Below are 25,915 nucleotides of genomic sequence, written 5' to 3'. Positions count from 1 at the left end.
TGTGTATAGGGGTAAGCTGTCAGAGAAGTTTAAGAGAAAGATAATGAAAAGGGAGCTATAATAGATGGGGTAAAAGAAAACTTTGAACATAGACAAGAGAATGGGGCAAAGTAATTACGTAGTCATTATTTGGTCATCTGCGTGAAATTGAGTGAAAACTGTCTCGTTACAAAATTTCAACTTTTTAAGTGGATCTCAGCCCCTACCTACCCAAAATTTTACGCCCTCATACTGTGTAATGACCAAAATATCAAACGGCTAAGTGTCCAGAGTCTTATTTATCAATCCTGTTGCCCTATTTGGAGCAGCCGTTGGTTATCATTGTCTCAAAGTTCCTCTTCGTTTCAAAGTATGTGAATGTAAACATTCTTTGCAGAATGAAGAATGTGAAAAGGAAGGAGGCACTCACCTTCAGAGGAACTCGTAAGAATAGCCTTCGTGGCCTTGGGATTATATTGCTAGTGTGAGAATCCATCTGGAGTTGAGTGTGCTACCGGCAGAGACCCTGGCTACAGAGCTGATTCAATGGTCAGACCACTGCAGGGTTGATGCTGCCGCCACTTTTCTGCTTTAATCAACTACCATCTGTTTTACAGGCTGTTTCTCCAGTTACCCCCACTACAGCATTCTAGAACAGGGTGTGACTACACAATGAGAGGCTGTGCTCAAAAGGCACAGCCCAAGGTAGTTTCTAATAGGCTCTGGTCATAGATTTCCCTTATCACTTTCTGGTTATTTACCATCTCCAAGGCTATGTACTTCTTGAACATGATCCCTTTATTCTCCAGGCTTATAAAACAATCTGAAATTATATAGGTCCCCAGTACACTTTTCCATCCTGGACTGCCTCTCCCTCTTGATCAAAGCTCAACTTATCTCTACTAAGATATCACCATTATTTGATAATAACCAACTTTCACCTTTTTCTTGAGCCCTCTCCCTTCAGTTAAATGTGCTATCACCAAAATTGAACAATCTGATCTGTTATGCTTCTCTGAAATCAGTTAAATTATGATCACTTCATGTCTATTACTACTTCTTCCTTTCCCTAGCCAGCCTAAAATTGCTTAGGTAAATCTGTACAACAATATAGTCTAGGAAATGTCAACATTTTATTCTGAATATTGTTTCAAATAATCAGGTCACTGTATGAGCTTTTGGTATAGTTTTTACTATATAGTATTTTTTGATATAATACCACCACTACCTTACCTCTGTGCAGTGGTTTATAGACTATAAAGTTCTTTCACTTAATCTTGTTTAATTTTCATAATTTCTCAATTTTCTGCCTATTAATGGATCTTTTAATAGGATCTTCCATAATGCCTATTATAGAACTTTTTACAGCTCCAAAATACATGTTCCCTGGCTTTAGCTTCAACCTTCTCCCCTCTTGCACCTTACTTAAGCCTAGTTCAATCAACAGTCTTTCAAACATGTACTTTTACTTTTCAACCACTCACAACTCCCAGCCTTCTCAAAAGTCAAGCCCTTCACTTGAAAGCTTCTTTTGCAATATGTCAATCTAAAACCTGTCTTTCCCTCCTTCAAAATTAACTCCAACTTCTTCACATAGCCTTAGTTAACAATAAGGAGAAAAAGAGTAAACGACTAACTCACACACAAGAGCCCAGAACATCTTCAGAACATGGACTTTCTAGGAAAGTCTAGGGAGGAAGGGACCCAGGTCTGGTTAGCTCAAACACCTGACTCACTAATGCACAGTGAGTGGTTCAGGGATGTGCATGTGACCCACATACATACATACATACATACATGTGATACACACTAGGCCAATGAGAGTCCTCCCCTGGACTTTTTCCTAAAGTTATAGGTAAAGATCACTTAGCAGTGTGGCAGTTAAGTTGGAAGGATTTGAGTTTTGGGCAGTGGGCAGCCATCATGCCCGTGATGTGACAGAGCTTGTCTGAGAAATAGACCCCTAGTGACAGGGGAAAGGGAACTGAGGTTAGGAGGTGATGATAAAAAAGGACTTTAGCTTTTTTCATAAAGTTCTTCTCCACCCCCTGCCCCACAAAGATAAAGTTACCTGTATCCTTAGAACTTAATAAAATCAAACTAAAAAAGAGGGGCATCTTAGGGGGAGGAACTGTGAACAAAGGCCATCAGAGTGAAAAGCACAAAGTGGAATTGAAGGTAGGTCATCAATAATTCCAGTTTTCCCAGAGGGTGGGGTGTATAAAGGGAAGCAGTGGGACATGCCATGAGGCTGAAAGGTGGACTGGGGCCACATTCTGGGTAGCCTTTAAGGCCAGGGGGGCATGGAGCGGATTCAAGTTCTTAAACACAGTGCAGCAGGTGGCTGAATCCAAAGGCCTCTTCACTGCTGAAGGAACTTTCAGAATATTTATTTCCCTTAATTCGTACTTTGTAACAAGGCATATTGACTAAGTCATCTGCAAGTGTTTAAAGCTGTTTAAACCCCTTTAGAAGAGGCAATTACATACATACATTTGAATTGTGGTACTAAAAAACAATCCTCACAGTTGGGTTCTATAAATCAGTCCTCTAAAGAGCAACTACAATTAAACAGCCAGTATGAAATTACTCAATCCTTGGCTGTGCCTGGATTATACTAGGAGCAAGAACTCCGTTCCTGTGGGTTCATTCTATTATCAACCTCTTTTGTGGGATTGACATATCGTGGCAGACAGGCAGCTTCTTTACCACTCTCCATTAATATTTATTGAGTGTCCAACTGGTAGAAGGCAATTTGATAAAATATGCCAAGAGCCTTAAACATGCTCATTCTAAGACTCCATCTAATCCAAAGTGTGGATAAAATTTATGCACAAAAATGTTCAGTGAATTGAACATATTATAATGGAAAAAAGGGAAAAAAAATCTGATTTACATAATAATTGAACAGTAAAGTCATGATATATAGCCATATAGTGAATAATACGCAGCCATTAAAATTATTTTTGTGAGAATTTTAAAATGACATGGAAATGGGATTGTGTTCTCATTTTAAGTCGGAAAAGGGAATACAATATTGTCCATCCAGTATGACTTTAACCATATAAACTTACAAATGCATTACTTATATAAAAATTTAAATACATATTGTGACACTAAACATATTAACATAGTTGTTGCTGGATTAAAGGTTATGAGTTTTTTCTGTAGCTACTTTATATTTCTCTATGTTTTCCAAATGTTCCACTGCAAGCATGCATTGTTTTGATAACTAGAATATAAAAGATAAAACCAGAAAGAAATATAATAAAGTACGGTTATCTCTAGGTAGCAGCATTGTAGGTAATTTTTATTTTTGTACTTTTCTGAATTTTCTATATTTGTTTCTGATTATATACAAAAAAAGTGTTATTTTTTTAAAGCAATATATTATGCACACAGAGAAGCTATAGCATCTATCCCAGCTCTAGTTCCAAACTTCTAAACATTGCCACTGAAGTAGCTAATGGACAGTAATAGGCCTGCTATTTCATTGATTAGAAACCCTGGTGGCACAGTGGTTAAGTGCTACAGCTGCTAATGAAAAAGTCAGCAGTTCAAATCTACTCAGGCACTCCTTGGAAACTCTGTGGGGCAGTTCTACTCTGTCCTATAGGGTCACTATGAGTCGGAATCCACTTGATGGCAATGGGTTTTTTATTTTATTATTAGGCAGCACACTCTTTTCCTTTCTCATCAATTCTAAGTATGTCATCTTCAACCATTCCTCTTCCCTTCTTACTCTTATATCCAAATTACAACCACTGTTTGCCCCAGAGAAGCTATATAGTAATGAAGTCACTTAAGACAATCAAAAAACCAAGAGAAATAGGTACTACACTTTTAATTACATTTTCAAATGCTTAAAAAAAATGTAGTTGATTAATAAAGAAAACAGAGGGGAAAAAGGCAATTCAGATTCAAGTTGTGAACTTGGCTAATGATACTAAATAACTTCCTGGGGATGTCATAAAAAATTCCTTAAAGAGCTGTCTGGGGAAAACAGAGACTAAAAGGAAGCCCAGACTAAATGGCTTCAGTCTGCCCCATGTCACTGCTATGGTGGTAGACAATATCCATGTAATGGCTGAATGCCTTTCTATTTGGTGGAAATGTTGGCTTTGGATCCATTCTACTTTGTCTCCTAAGAATGCCCAACAGTTTCTGGGATACTTTTAGGCAAACGGGCCCATTCTAGACTTCCTACCTCCTAGGCCTCTGTATCAGCCTGTTGCTACACAGCTGCCCCTTATCTCCAAAACATCACATAAGTCTTTAACAAGAGACGGACCAGAATGGTGGTAGAAGAGTATTCACGAATGCCAGACAGAGGAAAAAATAAGGGCCTATGTTTTTTCTTCTTTATGACACAAAGAAACCAGTACACTCAAAACCAGTGACAAACACTTGCCATCATTCTATCTGTATCAGAACTGAACCAGAAATTGTATTTCATGAGGTCAGAACACGTAACTATATTAAAGCTTTCCTCAAATATCAAGAATTTTTGCCAGATTATTTGTAAGTCTTAATATTAAAAAGTGATTTTGTAATTATATTTCTAAAACTCAATCTCATTTATAGTGTCAGTATATTTAATAGGTAAAAAATACTCAAAGATACTCAAAATATTAACACTGGTGAAATAACAGGTGATTTCTTTATTTATTTACTTTTTGTTTTTCTTTTTGGCAACAGTTGCAATATAACTTTTTATATCCCATTTTTCTTGGGGGAGGCACTCAATTTAATGAAAATAAACGCTTCCACACTTTTAGGAAGAAGTATACATATATTATTTCTGGAGTTGTTCATCTTGAATTTTACTGTTACGCTCTCTCAACTGATCTCCTGCTAGGTAAATTATATCAAATATCAACAGCAAATCAAAAGTTCAACTGGTTCAAACCAGGATCCAAACCATAGCTGAAGTTAGATCAAATTAAAAAGAACAAATGCAAACATGACTGCCACCACTTACCCCAAAATAAAACTACTTCTTGTTTTTGAGTCAAGAAATGAAAACCTACAGCAAAGGATTCCCTAACAATACTAGAGTGATAATGTTATACATATATAAAGTACCAAAGAGTCATACCAAGAGATGTTGGGATTTGGAAATCTAGTAACAACATTATGAACCTGCCCCTTCCAAGGCAATTTTAGCTTTAAGTACAACTCAACTCCTGACAACATCTCATCTCTGGGCATGTCCAGATGGGAAAGAAAGTAGGCAACTGATTCAGGAAGAATGGCGTTTTTCAATCCCAATTCCACCCGATGGCAAGTCATGAAACCTGATTCTCTGTTTCCTTATCTGTAAAACAGGGATAATAAAAACCACCTTGTGATATTGCTTCAAGAACTGTAGATAATGTATGTGTAGTACCTACAATAGAAACACAGTAAATTATTTTAACTAGTTTGCCTATGAGATAGATAATTCTTCCTTTTGATGCCAATGCTTAGGAAGAGATTCTGCTGTACTTAACATGAAACACACATTTGAAAATAACTGTCTCTGGGTGTTCAGGTTGGCTGAACCCTGGAAGCAAGGAAGTTGGTTTCTCAGCATGCTCCTTTCCTGCCTAATACCTTAGAGTCCATTTCATGTTGCTTCTACTAGTCACTGCTATGACATTCATCCTAATAGAGGGAGGGTCAAGCTGCCTGGGTGTACAAGGTTCCCATTTCCATGTACTCATTAGTTCCTTCTTTTTCTTTCAGGGTCAGTCAACAAATAAAGTAGGCATATAGAGTTGCTGGTTCATTTTATTGATTTTCAAATGGCAATGGAACTACGGGCAAAAGTAGACTAGAAAGAGTAAAATATCATTTAGGAAAATGCTAATGAGTCAGGTTGAAGTTTTGGATTTCCAAACATAAAGCCAAGAGAAATCTGTACTTTGTATTAACATTTAATTTGGCTTTCTCTTTTAGGAAAATATTTTGTTAAGAAGTCTTCCCATGAAAATGCAGAACAGAATTTCAAATTATCATGGACTCCAGAATTCCCGGAGCTATGGGGGTGGGATGAACACCTGAAATACTGCCCTGAGATAATCTTTGAACCTTAAACCAAAAATATGCTCTGAAGTCTTCTTAAAACCAAGCAATAGTTTAGCTTAACTAGTAAAGAATATCTGCTTGAGCATTATGCTCTGTCAAGATCTATGCATGTGGGATCAGACTGACAAGAGCAACTCGAAAGATTAGATAGGAAGCTTGTGGGGCAGTGAGTTTATGTTAATGGAGGAGGAACAACTCAGAAGAGGACGGTGAGAATGGCTGTACAACTCCAAGAATGTAATCAATGTCACCGAATTGTGCATGTAGAAAACTGTTAAATTGGTCTATGTTTTGCTGTGTATATTTTCAAAAACAACAAAATAAATAATATGGATGGAGCTGAAAGACATTATGCTGAGTGAAATAAGTCAATCACAAAAGGACAAATATTATACAATCTCATTTATATAAAAAGACCAAAAAAGGCAAATGTATAGAGAAGAAAGTTTATTAGTGGTTTCCAGGGGCAAGAGGGAGGGGGAAGAGCGGTTAACGGTGATGGAAATATCACACTGATTAAGGGTAGGGTTGCACAGCTGATTACTGTAATTGCTGTCAATAAGTTGTATACCTGTAAAAGCTGAATTGGCAAAAGTTGTGTGACAGATATATATACAACAAAGACAAAAAAAAAAAAAAAAAAAAAAGAGTAGCTGCTGAGGCTGCTTACGTACATCCAAAAACCTCCTGGGATTTAGTTTCTTGGTTTAGAGGTTTAGAGTCATGGTTTCATGAGACATCACAGTTAAATGGCCTAGTAATGTGTTTGGTGCTTCTTTTCTACCTCCTAGTTAGCTTCATAATGCCTGGGGTCTTAAAAGCTTGCAAGCGGCCATCCAAGGCCAACAATTGTTTTCTTTTCACCTGGAACAACAAAGGAGAAGGAGAATCAGGAATAGGAGGAGCATATGGAAATGTGTGGTTAACTGCCTCCACGAACAACTGCCTCCTTTGCCGTGGGACCAGAAGAACTGGATGGTGCCCAGCTACCATTACTTAATATTTTGATCAAAGATTCTATAGAAGAATCCTGATCAAAAGAGAGAAAACGCAGAACAGAATTTCAAATTCTCATGGACTCCGGACTTTCTGGAGCCATGAAGGTTGGATGAATTCCTGAAACTACTGCCTTGAGATAATCTTTAAAACTTAAAGCAAAAATATCCCCTGAAGTGGACCATGGTCTTGGGGAACATCTAGTTCAATTGGCATAACACAGTTTATAAAGAAAATCTTCTACATTCTACCTTGGTGAGTAGCTTCTGGGGTCTTAAAAGCCTGTGAGCAGCCATCTAAGATATCCATTGGTCTCACCCCTTTCGGGGCAAGGGAGAATGAAGAAAACAAGATATAAGGAAAAGATTAGTCCAAAGGACTAACGGACCACAACTACCATGGCCTCCACCAGACTGAATCCAGTACAACTAGATAGTGCCCAGCTACCACCACTGACTGCTCTGACCAGGATCACAACAGAGGGTCCCAGACAGAGCTGGAGAAAAATGTAGTACAAAATTCTAACACACAAAAAAAGACCAGACTTATTGGCCTGACAGAGACTGGAGAAACCCCAAGAGTATGGCCCCCAACGCCCTTTTAGCTCAGTAATGAAGTCACTCCTGAGGTTCACCCTTCAGCCAAAGATTAGAGAGCCCCATAAAACAAAACGAGACTAATGGGGCACAACAGTCCAGGGACAAGGACTAGAAGGCAGGAGGGGACAGGAAAGCTGGTGATAGGGAACCCAAGTTTGAGAAGGGACAGTGTCGACATGTCGTGGAGTTGTTAACCATTGTCATAAAACAATATGTGTACTAACTGTTTAATGAGAAACTATTTTTTCTGTAAACCTTCATCTAAAGTACAATAAAAATTTTTTTTTAAATCACCTGAAGTAAAAAAAAATCCCCTAAAACCAAACAATAGTTTACCTTAGCTAGTAAAAAATGTCTGCCTTGAGCATTGTGCTCTTTTAAGAACTACCTATACATTATGGGATCAAACTGACAACAGCAACTTGAAAGATTAGATAGGAACTTCAGGGGGCAGTGAGTTTATGTTAACGGGGGAGGAACAACTCAGAAAAGAAGGGTGAGAATGGTTGCACAACTCAAAGAATGTAATCAGTGTCACTAAATGGTATATATAGAAGCTGTTGAATAGGTGTATGTTTTGCTATGTATACTCTCAACAACAACAAAATAAATAAAATTAAAAAATAAATAGTTGAATTAAAAAAAAAAAAGAAGTCTCCCCATTAACACCTCCTGCCAACCTTCTCTACGGTGAGGTGATAACCCTGCATTTGACACCTGTGACTGAGGTTTCCAATAGCATTTGAGGAAAGGAGATCTTAATCACAAAGAGACAGCTCAACCTAGTAACCTATAACAATAAAACAGGCACCTGGCAGGCAATTTTTGAACATGATAGCAAATCATTTAAATAAACTTGATCCAAAGACTAAAAGAACATTGTTATTGTTTTTGCTGGGTGCCATCGAGTTGATTCCAACTCATAGTGACCTCATGTGACTGGAGTAGAACTGCCCCATAGGATTTTCTTGGCTGTAATCTTTACAGAAGCAGATCACCAGGACTTTCTCCCACAAAGCTGCTGGGTGGGTTTGAACCACCAACCTTTCAGTTAGCAGCTGAGGGCTTAACCACTGTGCCACCAGGGCTCCTAAAGAATCATGATTAGCTAGGAAACGAAATCCACTTCTACAAGACCACCACCGTAGGAAGTGAAGCACTGCAGAGATCCTGTACACAGCCCTCTTTGGTGCTTGTACAGTCCTTACCTGACAGTCAAAGTCCTGGAAATTTCGTGTACCATTCTGTCAACAGAAGGCAGAAAACACAGTCAGTTTCCCCATGTGGCTTCCCCAAACGTGCAGCAAATTCAGTTCACAATGAAAGCAGTGGATGTGCAGCCTCTTGGCTGCCACAAAACTAAAATAGTTATCTTCAAAAGGCTTCAGAGGCAGGTGGGTTACTAACATGCATTAGTAAAGGGAAAGGCTTTAGAGGTGAGATTACACTTTGGCGGGCTTACTGTGAATATAAAGGAAAGGAGCTTGGTTTCCCAGCTTATAACTTCTTGCCTCCCTACCTTAATCAGAGCAGTAAGAACTTGTGGGAAGAGAGTAAAACACGGGGCCAGAGTCTGAGAGTACACCCATAATATGTACAGAAGTACCTGGGAGGAAAGGAGTTGGAGGACAACCCTAAGGGTGCTGAAGAAGAACAGAAGCCATAATACCCAGAACCAGGAATTAGAGAAAGGATTAAAAAGGGGACAAAGATAATGCATGGATCAGAAATGGAAGACTTGAAATCTAATAAAGAAGAAAGGAAGTATTACTGAAGGAGGGAAAGAAAGACAAAACAGGATCCTTAATACACTGGCATCTATCTGTTGTATCCCATAAAACTGGTGATGGGAAAAAAGGACAAATCACCGAATCATTTAAAAAGCAGATCATGGCAAAAAAAATTCAAGGCGAATTCACCAAGCTTCTAAAAAGGGATTACAATATAGTAATGTTTGATTGAAAAAAAAATCAATGGTAATGACTCAGAGGTATTTTTGCAGCATTTCAGACGCCAGAGTTGCAAGAGTATGACATAAAGTATGAAAAGGGTAACGAGTGATGCATTTGGAAAGAAAAAAAAAAAAAAAAACCTGCCAACTTGATTTTTCACTACGTATAAGCATCTCCCATGAAAAAACCTCTCATTATTCTGAAACTGTGTTATCGTATCTATTCTGTCTCTACAATGGCTTCCTGAAGGCCTGGAGCTGCCAAAAAATACCTTTTCAAAAGTTGCTCCTCCAGAGAAGATCTAGAAATCTGATGCCAAGTGAGTACTAAGCACAATCCCACCCCACTTCAAGATTCTCTTAAGGATCCTATTAAAAACACTTCTTCTGTATTCTACTACCCACACTGCTGGAAGGACAAAACAGTTAAGAGGTTAAAAGCACAGACCAGTGTGATACAAACATCCAAAGAAACAAAACTGTCCTCCTCATGAGAGTAACAAGTGGAATCAACTGGGATGATACAGAGTTACTGGGATGATACAGAGTTGCACTATCCAACATGTGGCAATTTAAATTTAATCAAAATTAAAGTCAGTTTCTCACTCATATTAGCCATGTTTCAAGTGCTCAATAGATACATGTGGCTAATGGCAAAGTTATTGGGCAGCACAGACACAGAACATTTCCATCACTGCAGAAACTTCTACTGGACAACACTGCTCTAGAGACAAAAAGCTTTTGAAGGAATAAGGTTATGGGTTATCAGCCCTTGTTTCTCTAAAGGTAGCAGTAAAGTCACAACAGATTACCACCGAATAGATGCCACTGAAAACAGGCAAGAGACAGCTAATCTGAAGTATTATTCCTGGCATAAAACTGAGTTCACAAAATAAAGTCTGGTTAGCCTGCAGATAGAACTGGGTAGCACACTTCCAAGGATTGTTGCAGTTGGTAAAAAGGATTATAGTGTTCCACGGCTTCAACTAGCCCCATGAAATGCCTGAGAACTTCTTCAGAGAAGTTATTTTGTTTAATTTCCAGTTAGGCTATGATAGGCAGAAGGAAGGAAGGGCCTTCTCACGGACTAGGGTAGATGGTTTCGGTAGGATATAAAAGGACCAGTTGGTGAACTCCCTGTTTCTAATTCCACTTGCACCTTCCCCAAAATGTAGCAGAGGACCTGGTATAAATCAGGTGCCTGATATATATTTATAAAATGAATAAGCCAATATAACATAATGAAATGTTGAGGGTTTATTTCTTAGATTTTGGGACAAAAACAACAAAAAACTCTACAACATTCCAACTTAAGACACAATATGGTTATTAAATGAAAAAAAAAAGTAGGATAGAAAATGGTCTTTACAGTTTGATATCAACTACATTTAAATATATGTTAAAAAAAAGAGACCTGAAAAAAATGAACGTTAATAAGAGCAGCTATTTCTGGGTAGAGATATTATGAGTAATTATAATTTTCTTTATACTTTTCTACAGTGAGCATGCACTTCTCCTTCTGTAATTAGAAAACTGGAAAAAAGGATTTATTACGGTATAAAGATGTTTGTAACTTGTAATATAAGATTTAAAAATTCACTTAATTTTTTGAAGAATGATTTATAATGATGTCACAACAGACCATATTAGGGCTTCAGTCTTACAGGGCTCCCAGAGGTACCTTTCGAGATTATTTAGAAAGATTAAAGAAAATCACTCTAGCCTGCACTAAAATCATGGTCATAGAATAAAGAGCCACAATTTCTGATGAGCTCTTTGGGAAGCAGCTGTCACTGTATGAACTTCATTCCTCATAATCATGTGATCACAGTGAGGAGGCATTTTGCGAGGCTCTGAGCCTCTGAGATGAGTACATAGGGAAATATCAAAAATGGAAACACACAATTCCATCGAGAAACCCAAGCTATCTCTTGTCTGTTGAGTACCTAGCAAAAAACAACTAAGTGTTCTTAATCCAATATACACAGCGAAACTCTCAGGTATAAAAGAAAGTGAAAAGGATGCTATTATTTCTGACAAAAAGTACTAATAGCTGGAGAAGGACTATCTAACGTTTGTTTTCATGGCTTTTTTTTCTTTTTTTCTTTTTAAGAGATGCAGGACCCTCTTGGAGAATGGCTTTGGGCTTTATGAGTGACCATCCTGGAAAAAAGGATCTGACTGGATCTGTTTGATAGTGTTTGGCATCAGAGTTTCTGAATGGAGATCATTAGCTGGTCCCCCACTCAACTGTGGTTAAACTGACAGCATATCCTCTAAACTCATTAAAATTCAATACTACTCACTGGGGGCATTCTGGAAGGCTGAGGACTTCCCTGGGGCCCAGAACAAAGTGACCTATTTGTCACTGGTTCCACTCTAACAAAACTTCTAGAAAAGTCAAGCTGCCGGTGCTTTCCTTTCTCTCTCTGTCCGTTTTGAAGGTATCATAAATTCCATGTTCAGAGAGATTCCTGTACTAAACAGACTTAAGTAGCAGAAAGGGATTCGAGAAAACAAAACAATAGGATAATTTGGAAGAAGAGAGAAAAAAGAATAAATCAAGGCAAAAGATCAGTTATTACTGAAAGTTGCAGTCACAGTAGAAGCTAGCTAAGAGGAGTATTTCCTGGTGGAGCCTCAGTGCCAAATGCAGAAGGTAAATGAAGTAGCTCAAGAAAGTAAATTAAAAGCTAGCAATTCTCTCAAATATAAGCCTAGAGAATAACCAAAAAGCAACTGAGAAGAGGTCAATGAATGAAGAGAAGTATGAAAAAAAATGGGGAGGGGGATGTTAAAAAACAGGTAATTACTAGGGAGAAGAGAGACATAGTTTCCCAATGCAAGATCTAGTCAAGAGGCATACATAGTTTCAAAAAACAAAAGGTAACATACATAATAGAAAGAAATATGAGATACATAAGACCTGAGAATTGATTTGGGGGTGAAATCACATGTTCTGTGAATCTGAAGTCAGAGACTGTATCTGATTCACTACTCTATTCCCAATCCTGGTATTTAGCAAGTAACAATAAACATTATTTTGTAGAGGTTATGAAAATCTCAAAATAAAGATACTTGACAAGTAAGAAATGAATATCAGAGGGGGTTCCATGCAATTGATGCGCTGGGAACTAAAGTGGGCAGAAGTTTACAACAGCAAAAGTTTTAGAAACAAACCGATAAAAAACTATCAAAGAGAATAAAATATAGCATTTCTATTAAGGAAAAAAAAGACAATAATCCTTACCAACAGAAAGTGGAAAGAAAGATGGGAAGCTGTACAAACAGAAGGATTAGATAAGCCCAGAAAACACTCAGTTTTTCTTTAATAATAAAGATTAATAAAATCAACTAATATAAAATAATAAATCAATATTTTACAATTGTCAGTAAGCCATTTTAGTAGAAATCTGTTCAAGCTGATAATGGAGAGACAAAAGTAGAAATTCTATATATGGTGTGTGTGTATGCACTTTAAGTATCTATACTATTACCTTCAGAAAAAATACTAAGAAACTGAGGCTTCATAAAGAAATTTATAAAAAGTTTAGATACCTAGATAAAACAATCTCCAGGTATAATTATCTACAGATTGCTAAAAAAAAAGACAATTTCAATTTTAAAATAACCTTCAACATAACATACTATCAGGCTAATGTTAAGTGTCACTGGCCCCTGCATTAACAATTATTTGTGTACACGGCTAAGGTGTGGCTAGGGCTAGAGCTCTTCCCACCATCTCCTGCTGTCTCTAGTAGCTGGTTGGGAGTTGTCTATCATAATGGCATCATTACTTGCTTCAGAACTCATTTCCTGCTCCAGTCCCACCTAGGGCATTTCTCACAACAGATGTAACAATCACCTCTTAGTCAGCATATTAAAAGACACCCTCTAGTCCACACTAGATACAGCACTTCATGAATATTCTTTAATGAAAATGTCAATAAATCTGTTTTCAATTGCAACTGCTTCCTTTTCCTCCCCCTCCACCCCACCAAGAGACTCTGGCACAAATCCTTCGCCTGTCTCTGCTGTCCTGGAGGTTACAAAAATACTTATCCCTGGATTCCCCTTCTCTAATTTCAATATCCTTCTCCCTCCCCTGCTTATATTTCCAGTCACTGGTAGAAAGGGAAACTTAAACTGTAACAGGGTTTACCTCACCTTCTAAAGTAACAACCAAAACAAAAGAAATAACTTGTTTCCTTTCTCCCCACTAAACATTTATTCCCCTTCCTGATATTTCCTCTAATTACTCAGAAGCCAACTGTGCCCCCTTACGTGTTTTCCCAAGCCTGGCTTTTGCCTTTCAACCAGGCGCAGTAGTATCTTAACCAATAGCAGGGAGAGGAAACCAGTAAAAAAAAGGACAAACCAGTCAGCTCTCCTGCTTGTTACTAGGTTTGTTGGCTGAGGGGGTTGAAACAACCAGTTGCAACAGGCAGCAGGAGATAGCAGGAAGAACCCGAGACCTCCTGATCCAGGTCTAAGTCAAAAGACATAGTTTCTATGTCCTGACTTTAACCCTTTTCCTAGACACTAGCTTTGGACAATTCAAATAACCTCTCAGAGCCTCATTTGTAAAATGGAGTTAAAAACACTTCTTCACAAGAGGTTGGGAGACTTAAAAAATCATTTTATCTGCCTGTGCAATCTCAGCCCCCCGAAACAAAGATAAGTGCTGGCAGTTGCTTCTTTTCATCACTGGAGCCAAAACAAGAATGTCAAAATTACCCACTTCTTCACAATTCTGAGCAGTAGACAAAATTACAGGCGTACTAAAATTAAATGGGAAAAGTACCAACAAATGACAAGAGACAAGTTAACATAAGCCTCCCTTAAAGCTATATTGAGAATGCTGCCTTACAGTCATCTCAGGACAAATTTCTCCATGATAGGTTGGGACTAGACCTCCTTTAGTTCCCTGAAGCCTAGAAGGATGCAGTGATCTCTTCGGCTAAGAGTGTATTTTTTTAGAAGGTGAGATGAAATGATACGTCTCTCACAGGATACAAGGAAAAGATTAGTCTGAAGGACTAACTGTCCACAGCTACCAAGGCCTCCACGGGACTGAGTCCAGTACAGCTAGGTGGTGCCTGGCTACCACCACTGACTGCTCTGACCAGGATCACAACAGAGGGTTCTGGACAGAGCTGGAGAAGGATGTAGAGCATAATTCTGGCTCACAAAAAAAAAGACCAGATTTACTGGCCTAAAGGAGACTGAAGAAACCTCAAGAGTATGGCCCCCAGGCACCCTTTTCGCTCAGTGGTGAAGTTACCTCCGAGGTTCACTGTTCAGCCTGGGAGTGGACAGCCCCGTAATACCAAATGAGACTAACGAGGTACAGTAGTCCAGTGACAAGGGCCAGAAGGCAGAAGGGGACAAGGAAGCTGATGATAGGGAACACAAGGTTGAGTAAGGATATTGTTGATGTGTTGTGAGATTGTTAACCATTGTCACAGGGCAATATTTGTAGTAACCGTTAAATGAGAAACTATTTTGTTCTGTAAGCCTTCATCTTAAGTGAGAATAACAGCACAATTGGAGGAGCGTAGTCAATGTCACTGAACTGTGTATGTAGAAATTTTTGAAATGGTGTATCTTTGGCTATGTGTATTTTCACAAAAAAAAAAAAAAATGTTGAGAAGTTAAAGTTAGAGGGTTAATATGTTGTGGGGTTGTTAACCAATGTCATAAAACAACATGTGTACTACTGTTTCATGAGAAACTATTTGTTCTGTAAGCCTTCACCTGAAGTACAATAAAATATAAAAATAAAATTAAAAAAAAAAAAGAAATGATACATCTCTCTAAGCTTCTCCTTCAAGAGACAATGCAAGCCACAGATGTGATGCCAAAACATCAACAAGGTCAACACTGTGGGAAGGGCTCAGGTTTTGGAGTCCTGACGACCTGGGTTTCAGTCCTGGCTCTGCCACTTCCTGACTGAGCAAATCAGCCTTGCAGTCTCAAGTTTTTCAACTGTGAAGTGAGAAATAATACTATCTACTTCACAAGAATACTCTGAGGATTAAAAGAGACAAAGTACGTAAAGCACTGTGCACAAAAAGTGCTTAATAGATAGTAGAAGGCATTGGTGGTTCAGTGGTAGAATTCTTGCCTTCCAAGCAGTTCTCAACCTCAGGAGCTTTCAAAAACCTTCAACCACACCCCAGACCGATTCAGTCAGAATTTCTGGAGGTAGGACCCAGACATTAGTAATTTTTAGAACTCCCCAGCCAAAGTAGAGGACCATTGCTCTGAGGTAGGTGTGTGTTTAATTTTCCTGGGCTCCACCTCGGAGATTCTGATTTAGTTGGTCTAGAGTGGGACCCAGGAATCTGTACTTTTAAACAGTTCCCCAGCTGATTCTGATGATCAGCCTGGTTTAGGATAGATACTGCCTTTCTGAAGCTAAACTCCCTCCTGCCTTGTAACTATTCATTTCTGTTGCTACAGGCAAGCTTTACAGATGCAGATTTTTTCTTTCCTCCTCTTCATGGTGCATCATTTTCGGACAGCACTTCACATACACAAAAAAAAAAACAGTACTTAAAGAAGGAGAGAGAGCTTTCTGAAAACGTGAGGGGAAATGGCAGGAGAAACCAAATGGGGTTAAAAAAGTGTCCAGCTTGTCAAGGGAGGAACAAGAAATCTGGTGAAAGATAAAGGACAGAATGGGAGTACGGACAAAGAGAAGTCACAGGAATGAAAATGGAGCTGGCAAGATTCAACAGTGAATTAATAAAGACATAGTAAGTCAGTGGCCCCAGAAGTGGCAGGTGGAGGGCCTTGCTTTGGGCAGAGAAAGATAACAGACAACAGCATCCCATCCCAATCTCGTCCACCTTTATCCTTACTCTCCATCAATACTTCCTTCAAAGATTCACACCAAGCTGCAAGAGATTTTAAAATATGGGACAATGACAATATACTAAAACAATAGGGTTCACACTGGCAGATACAGGTTTTGTAGATATTTCTATCAGGGTTATACTAGCTTCATAGAGTGAGGCTGGGAGTATTCCATCCTTTTCTATGCTCTGAAATACCTTTAGTAGTAGTGGTGTTAACCCTTCTCTGATAGTTTGGTAGAATTCTCCAGTGAAACAGTCTGGGCCAGGGCTTTTTTTTGTTGGGAGTTTTTAAATTACCTTTTCAATCTCTTGTTTTGTTATAGGTTTATTTAGCTGTTCTGCCTCTGTTTGTGTTAGTTTAGGTAGGCAGTGAGTTTCTAGAAATTTGTTCACTTCCTCTAGGTTTTCAAATTTGTTAGAGTAGAATTTTTCATAGTATTCTGTTATGATTCTTTTAATTTCAGTTGGGTCTGTTGTGATATTGCCCATCTCATTTCTTATTCAGGTTATTTCCTTCCGCTCCTGTTTTTCTTTTGTCAGTTTGGCCAGCAGTTTATCAATTTTGTTGATCTTTTCAAAGAACCATCTTTTGGTCTTGTTAACTCTTTCAATTGTTTTTCTATTCTCTATTTCATTTAATTCTGCTCTAATTCTTATTATTTCCTTTCTTATGGCACTTGAGGGCTTATTTTGCTGCTCTCTTTCTACTTGTTGGAGTTGTAGGGCTAATGTTCTGATTTTGGCCCTTTCCTCTTTTTGGATGTATGCATTTATTGCTAAAACTGACCTCTGAGCACTGCTTTTGCTGTGTCCCAAAGGTGTAGATATTTCTAAATACACAACTGCAAGTGCTCCTCATATATTAACAGCACACAAGTGGCACAGTCAGGGAAACCTCTTAGACATAACCAAACACCTCACGGGATGAAGTCCCTAGGCTTGAAGGCAAAGGACTATAGACTCGGGGGACTTCTATGTCAATTGGCACAACATAAATCATAAAGACAATGTCCTGCATCCTACTTTGGTGAGTAGTGTCTGGAGTCTTAAAAGCTTGTGAGCAGCCATTTAAGATGTAACTATTTGTCTCTTCTAGTCCAGAGCAGAGGAGAATGATAAAAACAAAAGACTCAAGGGAGCAATGAGTCCAAAGGACTAATGGACCACATGAACCACAGCCTACACAACCCCAAGACCAGAAGAACTAGATGGTGCCCAGCTACCACTACTGCCTGCTCTGATTAGGATCACAATAGAGGATTCCCGACAGAGTGCAACAAAAATGTAGAACAAAAACCCAAATTCACAAAAAAGAGCAGACTTACTGGTCTGACAGAGACTGGAGGAACCCCCAAGACTATGGCCCTAAAACACCCTTCTGACCTAGAACTGAAGCCATTTCCAGGGACCACCTTTCCAGCCAAACAACAGACAAGCCCATAAAATAAAAAATAACACCTGAAAGGAACGTGCTCCTTAGAACAATCAATTATCTGAGATCAAAAGGGTATTATTTGCCCAAAAGTAAAGATGAGAAGGCAGGAAGGGGTAGAAAATCGGTCAAAAAGAAATGGAGAGCCCAGGGTAGAAATGGAGAGTGCTGACACATTGTGGTGAATGAAGCGAAGGCCATAAAACACTTTAAGTACAAACTATTGAATGAGATTCTAATTTGATCTATAAACTTTCACCTAATGCACAATGAAAAAGAAAAACAGCATAGGGTTCAAAAGAAGGAATTCAGGTACATTTACTGAATGGAGAGGGTAAGTATTTCTTAGCTTTTTGGTCACTCATTTCACACCACTCTTTACTCACTGAGTCCTGGTGGCTGTCCACTACGCTGCTCATTCTGTAGTTCTCTAACACTAACATAAAAATGAGGTATATTACTGACATCCAGGCAATCATGATTAAAACCATGATTTTGACAGGAAGGTCACATCACAGACTTGACAAACTTTAGGGAGAATGTTGCAGCCGATGTACATCACCAGATAGGAACTGAAAGTCAAGACACCTCGATTCTAAGTCAAATCTCACACCTCCTCCCCCATATTTGCTGCTTAACTTTGCCATATTATTTTCCCCTTAACATCTCTATCCATAAAACAGAAAAATCTCAAGGATAACTTGATTGACTTTGGCCTGTGGAAACAAAAATAGGAAGAAAGAAAAGGGAAGGAAGAGTTCAAAAAGAGGAGAAAAAAAATATATTTAAGGAAGTATTCTCTCCACAGAACATCAAACTAAATATGTTTTGAGTTAGCTACTAATCAGATAATATAGAAAATGAACTTATCTCATAAAAAAGACTTGTATATATTTTAGTGAAAACAGAGTAGTCTTTACCTTATCATTTAGAAGTGGTTTGATCTCTGTGAGTTGAACATCCTGAAGTTCATCCATGAGGACAGATGAGAGTAGAGGATTCTCAAGAACAAATCAGTAATTCTGAAACAGAAGAAAAGGAAGTGAAGAAAAAGGCTTAAGCCAGGAGTTGGAAACATGATAGTCACATACATTCACTCATTCAAATATTAACACTTATTACGTGTCAAGCATTGCTCAGGGTATGAAGACACAGACTCTAAAATGGCCTCCATGATCCCTGCCTCCTGGTATTCATACTCTTGTGTACTTCCCCCGCTTGAGTGTGAACAAGACCTGTGACTTGCTTCTAACCAACAGAATAAGGCAAAGGTGACAGAATGTACATGAGTGTCTATCCATGATTATGTTACGTAAGATTTAACATCTGTCTTGTTGAGAGATACTCTCTCCCCTGCTGGCATGTTAAGAGACGGCCACATGGCAGGGAACTGAGGGTTGCCTCCAGTTGAAAGCCAGCAATAAATTGGAACCATTAGTCTGACAATCTATAAGGAACTGAATACTGTCAACAGACACACGAGTGTAGAAGTGTATCCTTCACCAGCTGAGTCTCAGATGAGAAGCCAGCCCTGACCAACACCTTGATTGCAGCCTTGCAGAGGATCCAGCCCAGCCAAGCCAAGCCAGACTCCTGACACACAGAAAACATGAGATAGTAAATGTGTGTTGTTTTAAGCCACTATGTTTGTGGTAATACAGTTGTGTAGCAATAGACAGCTAATACAACAGTCTTTGTCTTTGTGGACTGTACATTTTAGTTACTAAAGATTTATAAGCAAGAATGCTCTGAGCAATAGTTTGGAGGATGGATTAAGAGAAGACAAGAATTGAAGGTTGGTGCTGTAGTCTAGAATGAGGCCTGGAATTAGGAATGGCAATGGGAATGAAGAGGCAGATGAACCAAGGCTAAGCTCACTAGTCTTAGCTCAGGGAATCACAGCAGTGGATAGAGAGTATAGTAGCCAGCCTCCAAGATAGCCTCCAATGAACCCAATCATCCTTGACTCTTGACATTTATACTCTTGTGTAATCTCCCACCCAAATGAATCAGAGATGGTCTGTATAACCAACAAAATACAGTGGAAGCAACAATATGTGACGTCCGATGCTGGGTCATAAAAGGCATTGTAGTTTCTGCTTTAGTGCCTGGAATCTTTAGCTCTGGTAGAAGCCAGCCACCATATTGTTAGGATACACAAGCAGCCCTTTGGAGAAGCCATGTGGAGAGCAACCAACTTGCCAATACCAACCTGCCTGCCATATGAGTAAGTCACCTTACAAATGGATCCTCCAGGCCGTCAAGACTTCAAATCACTGTAGCCCCAGAGACATCTGACTGCAACCTCATGACAGATCCTGAGCCAGAACTGCCTTACCAAATCTGCTCCCAAATTCCTGATCCACAAAAACCATGAGTGATAATAAATGATTTTGTTTTGGAGTGATCTGTTACATAGCAATAGGCAACTAATGCAGAGAAAGAGAGATGATAAGGAAACAGGGTTCTGGGAAGAGTGAGAAACTGGAAGGGGGGAGGTAAGATAATGAACCATGAATCCTTCCTCCAGCTCACTGTGCAGGAAGCCATGGAAAGAGGCTACAGTCACTGGATATTGTGGGCAAGTGATTCCCACCTTGACTTCAGAGCTCCAGGCTTTGTCTCCCATGCCGTGGCCCTCAATTCATCAATTCAGAAAAAATGCTAACTCTTATATGAGTCGGGGTTTCAGCCATTCAACAACCATTTATTGAGCATCCACTGCTGCAAAGCACTACAGAAGATACAAAGAAGGTTTCTGCTTTCCAGGAGTTTACTACAAAGTAGAGATGACAGCTATACATAGAATTACAAAATAAGAAATAAAAAGGAGGGCCATACGGGCTTAAAGAAGGAGCAATTACTTCTTTTTGGTAGGAATCAAGGAAGCCTTCACAAGGGAGGTGACATCTGAGTCAGGACTTGAACTGCCAACCCCTTGGGATGGCAAATTGATAATGATGGAAAACTATGATGAATCTTTCCCATACTGGTCTACTACATTAATCTACTTTTCTGTTTACACTCCAGAGATAGGATGGCATGGTTCGATTTAATTAGCTATGGAAAGGGTATGTGTTCCAGGCTACCTTTTAGCTATTATTGACCAACACACCAAAATAAATGGTGTGACTACATTAGGGCAGACTAACAAGAACCATTTTATCACTCCTCCGGGAACCTAAAGGGTGCCAATAGGGACACAGTCCTCCGACTATGGCCCCCACATGCCAGTCAAGAGCATCCTAAACATCCGAGATTCCTAGAGGGCACAAGCCTAATGATATTTAATCTTCCTGTAGGACAGCGGAAACCCTGGTGGTACAGTGGTTAAGTGCTATGGCCACTAACCAGAAGTTTGGCAGTTTGAATCCACCAGGCGCTCCATGGAAACTTTATGGGGCAGTTCTACTCTGTCCAATAGGGTCACTGTGAATTGGAATCAACTCGATGGCAACACGTTTCTTTTTTTTTGGTATAGGACACTGGTTCTCTTCTCAGATCCCAGTTACCCTATAAACTTGATTGACCTACTGAATGCCCAGAAGCTAAATTTTCATTTTATTTTGTTTTATACCTGTCACATTTCAAAAGAGGATGAGGTGGCTTGAATTTTATACCTCGGATTTCAGCCAACATCTGCAATTCTCTCACAGTCTCCACTTCAACCCAGTTAACTCTCATAATATGGGCCTTACTAGGACCTATTCATAGTGTGTTTATTAATCACATTACAAACTGTGGCTACTTTTCATTCATTTGGACTTCACTATTTATCAGTTATTTAAAATGGTAATTTTAAAGTTTTTTTTTTTCCTTTTATAAAAATAGTATGTGCTTCTTAGACTCCTCATTGTGGATTAACCTTGTGGCGCAAATGGTTAATGTGCTTGGCTGCTAACTGAAAGGTTGGTGATTCAAATCCACCCAGAGGCACCTCAGAAGAAAGGCCTGGAGATCTACTTCCAAAACATCTGCCATTGAAAACCCTATGGAGCACAGTCTTATTCTAACACACATGGGGTTGCCATGAGTCAGAATTGTCTCAACGGCAATTGCTTACGTGCTCACTTCAGAAAATTTGTAAATCACAGAATGAAAGGATATTTTATTCATAGTCCTTTTATCCAAAGTTAACCACTGTTAATATTTTAGTCTATTTCCATTTGTTATTTTTTTCCTTGTAAAATGATGATTCCTTCAAACTGTTCTTCTAATGCACCTGCTCTATTCCCTACTTTAATTCACTCACTTGACAGCAGGGCACTTCAAGATGTTAATTACTCAAATGACTCCATGTGGGCAGGCCTGTCAAGGAGGCTCAGGGGCCAGAGGAAAGCCTGAGGCGCCCTCAGGTCCAAAGTGACTGGCATTCACCTAGTGTTCTGTGCATTTTTTAAATATGAAGAAAAATGCAACATTTGTGCCAGGACAAACACTTAAACAAGGACACAAATTAAATAAGGCTGTCCCTATCAGCTGGGCCCAGTGCAGACTCAGAACAAGAATGCTGTGCAGGACAGTGAGCTGTTCCAGTGTGACTTAGGAATTGTCAACAAGACAGTGGACATTCACCTTCCATATATTAGGGGACCTAATGCTTTCTTTTGGAGACTTAATTTTTGCTCAGTTCTCATTGTCCCAAGCCTTTGCCAACTAGCAGTTTTATAATATCTAAAAGAACACCAAGATCACATGGTAAAAAATTCCATCTGCAGATCCCTCAGCTGCACAGAATGGCTCCCTCCTGGGATCTAAGGCCTGCAACTCCCTCATCTGTACAAATGATATGGCTACCAAATCCCATTCTGGTACTAAGAGCCATTAATATTTTCAAAAGGCTAGTAAGGATTTTATAACCTGCAGTAGGCAATAAAATGTTTACCGTCTTTCCTAGTCTTAGAAGGTAGAGAAGGCATTGACAAGTAAAAACTAGACATCCTCAAACTGAGGAAGTGAGCCTGGGACCAAATAGCTGGAAAAGGAAACGGGAAAAGGAAGGCACCTGCTCTGTGACAAAATTATAATCTAAGCACCTTATGTTTAATCCTAATAACAATTCTCTTAAGTAGATATTGCTTCTTCTTTTTTTTTTTTTTTAGAGATGAGAAACTTAGGCTCAGAGAATTTAAGTAACTTTTCCAAAATCCCACATTTAATTAATAGGGCAAAAATTTAAAAACCTTTCCTTTTCTCACATACCATAATGTCTGCACCGGGCTTCTTCTATGGGTTGTAGAACTCTGGGCAAGTTCCTTTCTTTCTGTCCACACCGCGGTACCTGCCTCCTTGAAGTAAAGGTAAGAGAAGCCTAGAGCAATCCTGTATCACCAATGACTCAGACATCTTAGAAATGATGGCTTGAGTCAATTACACCAGGACAAGAATCCTTACTATCTCACTAGTTAGCTGAGGACAAGGAGAAGATGGAATGAGTAGGGAAAAGAGAAATAAAATTCCAGTTATTGTCTGTTAACCAGTTTCAGAAACAAGGACTATTTCTTGCTTATTAGAACAGTGCATGTCAAACCAAATCCCAAGACCTGGGGATCTTGTTTAGGATCTTTGACTAATCAGTTTTGAATGATGACAATCAACATGTGACCTCATCAGCTGAGGAGGAGTGGAGATCATTTGAGTTGAGGAGGTGAGGAACTGAAAGGCCTGATTATCAGCAAAAATCCTTAATAGAGAGAGATGACAAGGATGGAGTTGTTGTCAGGTGCCGTCGAGTTGATTTCGACATATAGCAACCCCATATAACAGAGTAGAACTGCCCCATAGGGTTTTCTTGGCTGTAATCTTTACGGAGGCAGATCGCCAGGTCTTTCTCCCACAGAGCTGCTGGGCGGATTAAAACCACTAACCTTTTGGTTAGCAGCTGAGCACTTAACCATTTGCGCCACCAGGGCTCCTCAAGGATGGAGCACTCTTAACTTCATCCTGCCTTGTTCTATAAAAGAATTCAGTCAGCTAGGTGGGATTTTAAAAAGATTCAACAGGACAGATGAACTAGAAGGAGAACATACTGGAGAAAGAAAACAGTACTACAGAAACCTAACAGAAAGGTGATGAGGATCTGACTAGGTTACTGGAATTACAAATGTAAAGAAAAAAGGAAATCTGGGATATAAAGTTGATAAAATATGGTGTAAGACCCGTAGATTCAGAATTTGCCAACGTTTCTGGGCTAGAGATACAGATAGAAGAACAATGGCACAACTAACAGAAACAGGAGAGCTGAGGAGTAAGAGAAATAGGTACAAAAAAATCAATTTTGAGTCTGAGTTGAAATTTTGGCATTCAAGAAGACTTGAGCACAGGTGTGAGTGAGGGTTAATGAGGTAAATCTGTAGGCCCTCACTAAAGTAGAGACAGGAGGAGGTGCAGGTCCTGGGCTCTTCTGAAGGACGACTCAGTGAAAGAAGAGAAAATAGAACAAAGAAAAAATGTTCAGATATGCAAGGGGAAAAGCAGAAGCACAATGTCAAAGAAGTCAAAGGAGAGAGATTTATTCAGAAGGGGAGGGAAACTGTCAAATGCTGAAGAGGGAGGAAGGAGGAAGGACTAAGAAAGGGCCATTATCTTTATACAGTGAAAGTCAATGGTATTAAAATCTAGAAAAAATGAGGTTCAGTTCTCTATGCTGAAAAGCCAATGACTATGTAGATCACCTTTTAGAAATATAGAAATTGACATCCCTGAATTGAAGTGCAAGCAAAAATGTTACTAGGATGGCTAGAAGAGGCATCACCATTCTTGGATATACTCGGCTGGTCTTTAGAGATCATTAAGACCAGTGGTTTTTAATTCGTGCACCAAACTCTGAAATAGAAAACAGTGTAGGGGCTTTGGTGGAAATGGTGGTGAGACCCCCAAGTGCTCTGCAGAACATAGTTTAAAGTTCAATCATAAAGTGTAACCCTTTGCTCACTCAGAGTCCCTGGGTAGTAGAAAAGGTTAATGCTTAATGCACTCAGCTGCTAACCAAAAGTATTGGCAGTTCAAGTCTACCCAGAGATACCACAGAGGAAAGGCCTGGTGATCTACTACCAAAAAGTCAGCCACGGAAAATCCTATGAGACACAGTTCTACTTTGACACACATGGGGCTGCCATGAGTTGGAACTGACTCCATGGTAAACGGTCTGTTTTTGTCCACTCAGAAAAAAATGGATGCCTAGAGAGGCACAGATTCTTCCAGTCATGAAGAGCCCAAAAGCACATCAGATGCGAACTCCAGACCTAGTTGAGCCCTACCTAGCTAGGTCAGTGACACTGTGGAAAGCATTTTCCCTTTCTAGACCTCAGTTTTCCATCTGTCAAGGGAAGGAGCTGACATTTTTGGTGACTGATACGGCTGACATTCTGTGACCCAAAAGGTCCCTGTATATGTAGTGCTTTACATTCCTCCCCAAGGTTAGCACTCCCTCAGCTCTTCATATGGTCTTTACTACAATCCTAAGAGGTCACCCAATCATCAACCTGTGAGGCTCAACGACTTTGCTGAAAGTCACATAGCAAATCAGTGAGAAAGTGCACTTGGCCTGACCCATGGGCATTAGAGTCTTATGCTGTTATCTCACTCTGCACTGTGTCCATTTAGCCAAAGAAAGTTCACTGAGATTTCCAGTGTTTAAAAAAATTGCAAGAGGTAGGGCCAAGATGGCGGAGTAGTCAGACGATTCCTGTGGTCTCTCTTACAACAAAGACCCGAAAAAACAAATGAATCAATTATATATGACAATCTAGGAGCCCTGAACATCAAAGGCAAAGTTGAAGAATCCGACTGAGTGGGAGGGGGAGGGAAAGACGGTTGAGAAGCAGTGAGGAGTTGCCAGACCTCACCCAGCAGGAGCCAGAACCCTTCAGGCCAGATCAGTGGCATGTGCAGTGAAGCAAGCAGTGGCGCTCGAGAGGTGTTTTCCACATCGGGAAAGACAGAGCAGCAGAGTCAATGTGGGCCTCCAAAACCAGTGAAAAGTGGTGCTCAATCAGCAAAAGACAACTACGTGGGTCTGACCTAC

The 25,915-nt window shown here is 39.5% G+C and overlaps 1 protein-coding gene across 7 annotated transcripts in view; it reads right to left on the bottom strand.

Moving 5' to 3' along the window:
• Positions 1-25,915, bottom strand: part of NDRG3 (NDRG family member 3) — a 78,144-nt gene that overhangs the window by 34,064 nt on the left and 18,165 nt on the right. For 5 of the 7 annotated variants that reach the window (XM_023724888.1, XM_023724897.1, XM_023724882.1 and 2 more), the window contains exons 2-3: positions 18,810-18,911; positions 8,852-8,887 (exon numbers count right to left, since the gene is read on the bottom strand). In XM_023724888.1, the coding sequence (XP_023580656.1) occupies positions 8,852-8,887; positions 18,810-18,866 (93 nt within the window). In that variant the 5' untranslated portion in view covers positions 18,867-18,911. Of the gene's footprint in view, positions 1-6,722; positions 6,913-8,851; positions 8,888-18,809; positions 18,912-25,915 lie in introns of those variants that run through there. The other 2 variants (XM_023724899.1, XM_023724886.1) reach the window with 2 other exon arrangements.

Source organism: Trichechus manatus, unplaced genomic scaffold, assembly GCF_000243295.1.
Source record: "Trichechus manatus latirostris isolate Lorelei unplaced genomic scaffold, TriManLat1.0 scaffold00008, whole genome shotgun sequence".
NCBI lineage: Eukaryota > Metazoa > Chordata > Mammalia > Sirenia > Trichechidae > Trichechus > Trichechus manatus.
This window is presented reverse-complemented; position numbering and strand designations above follow the sequence as displayed.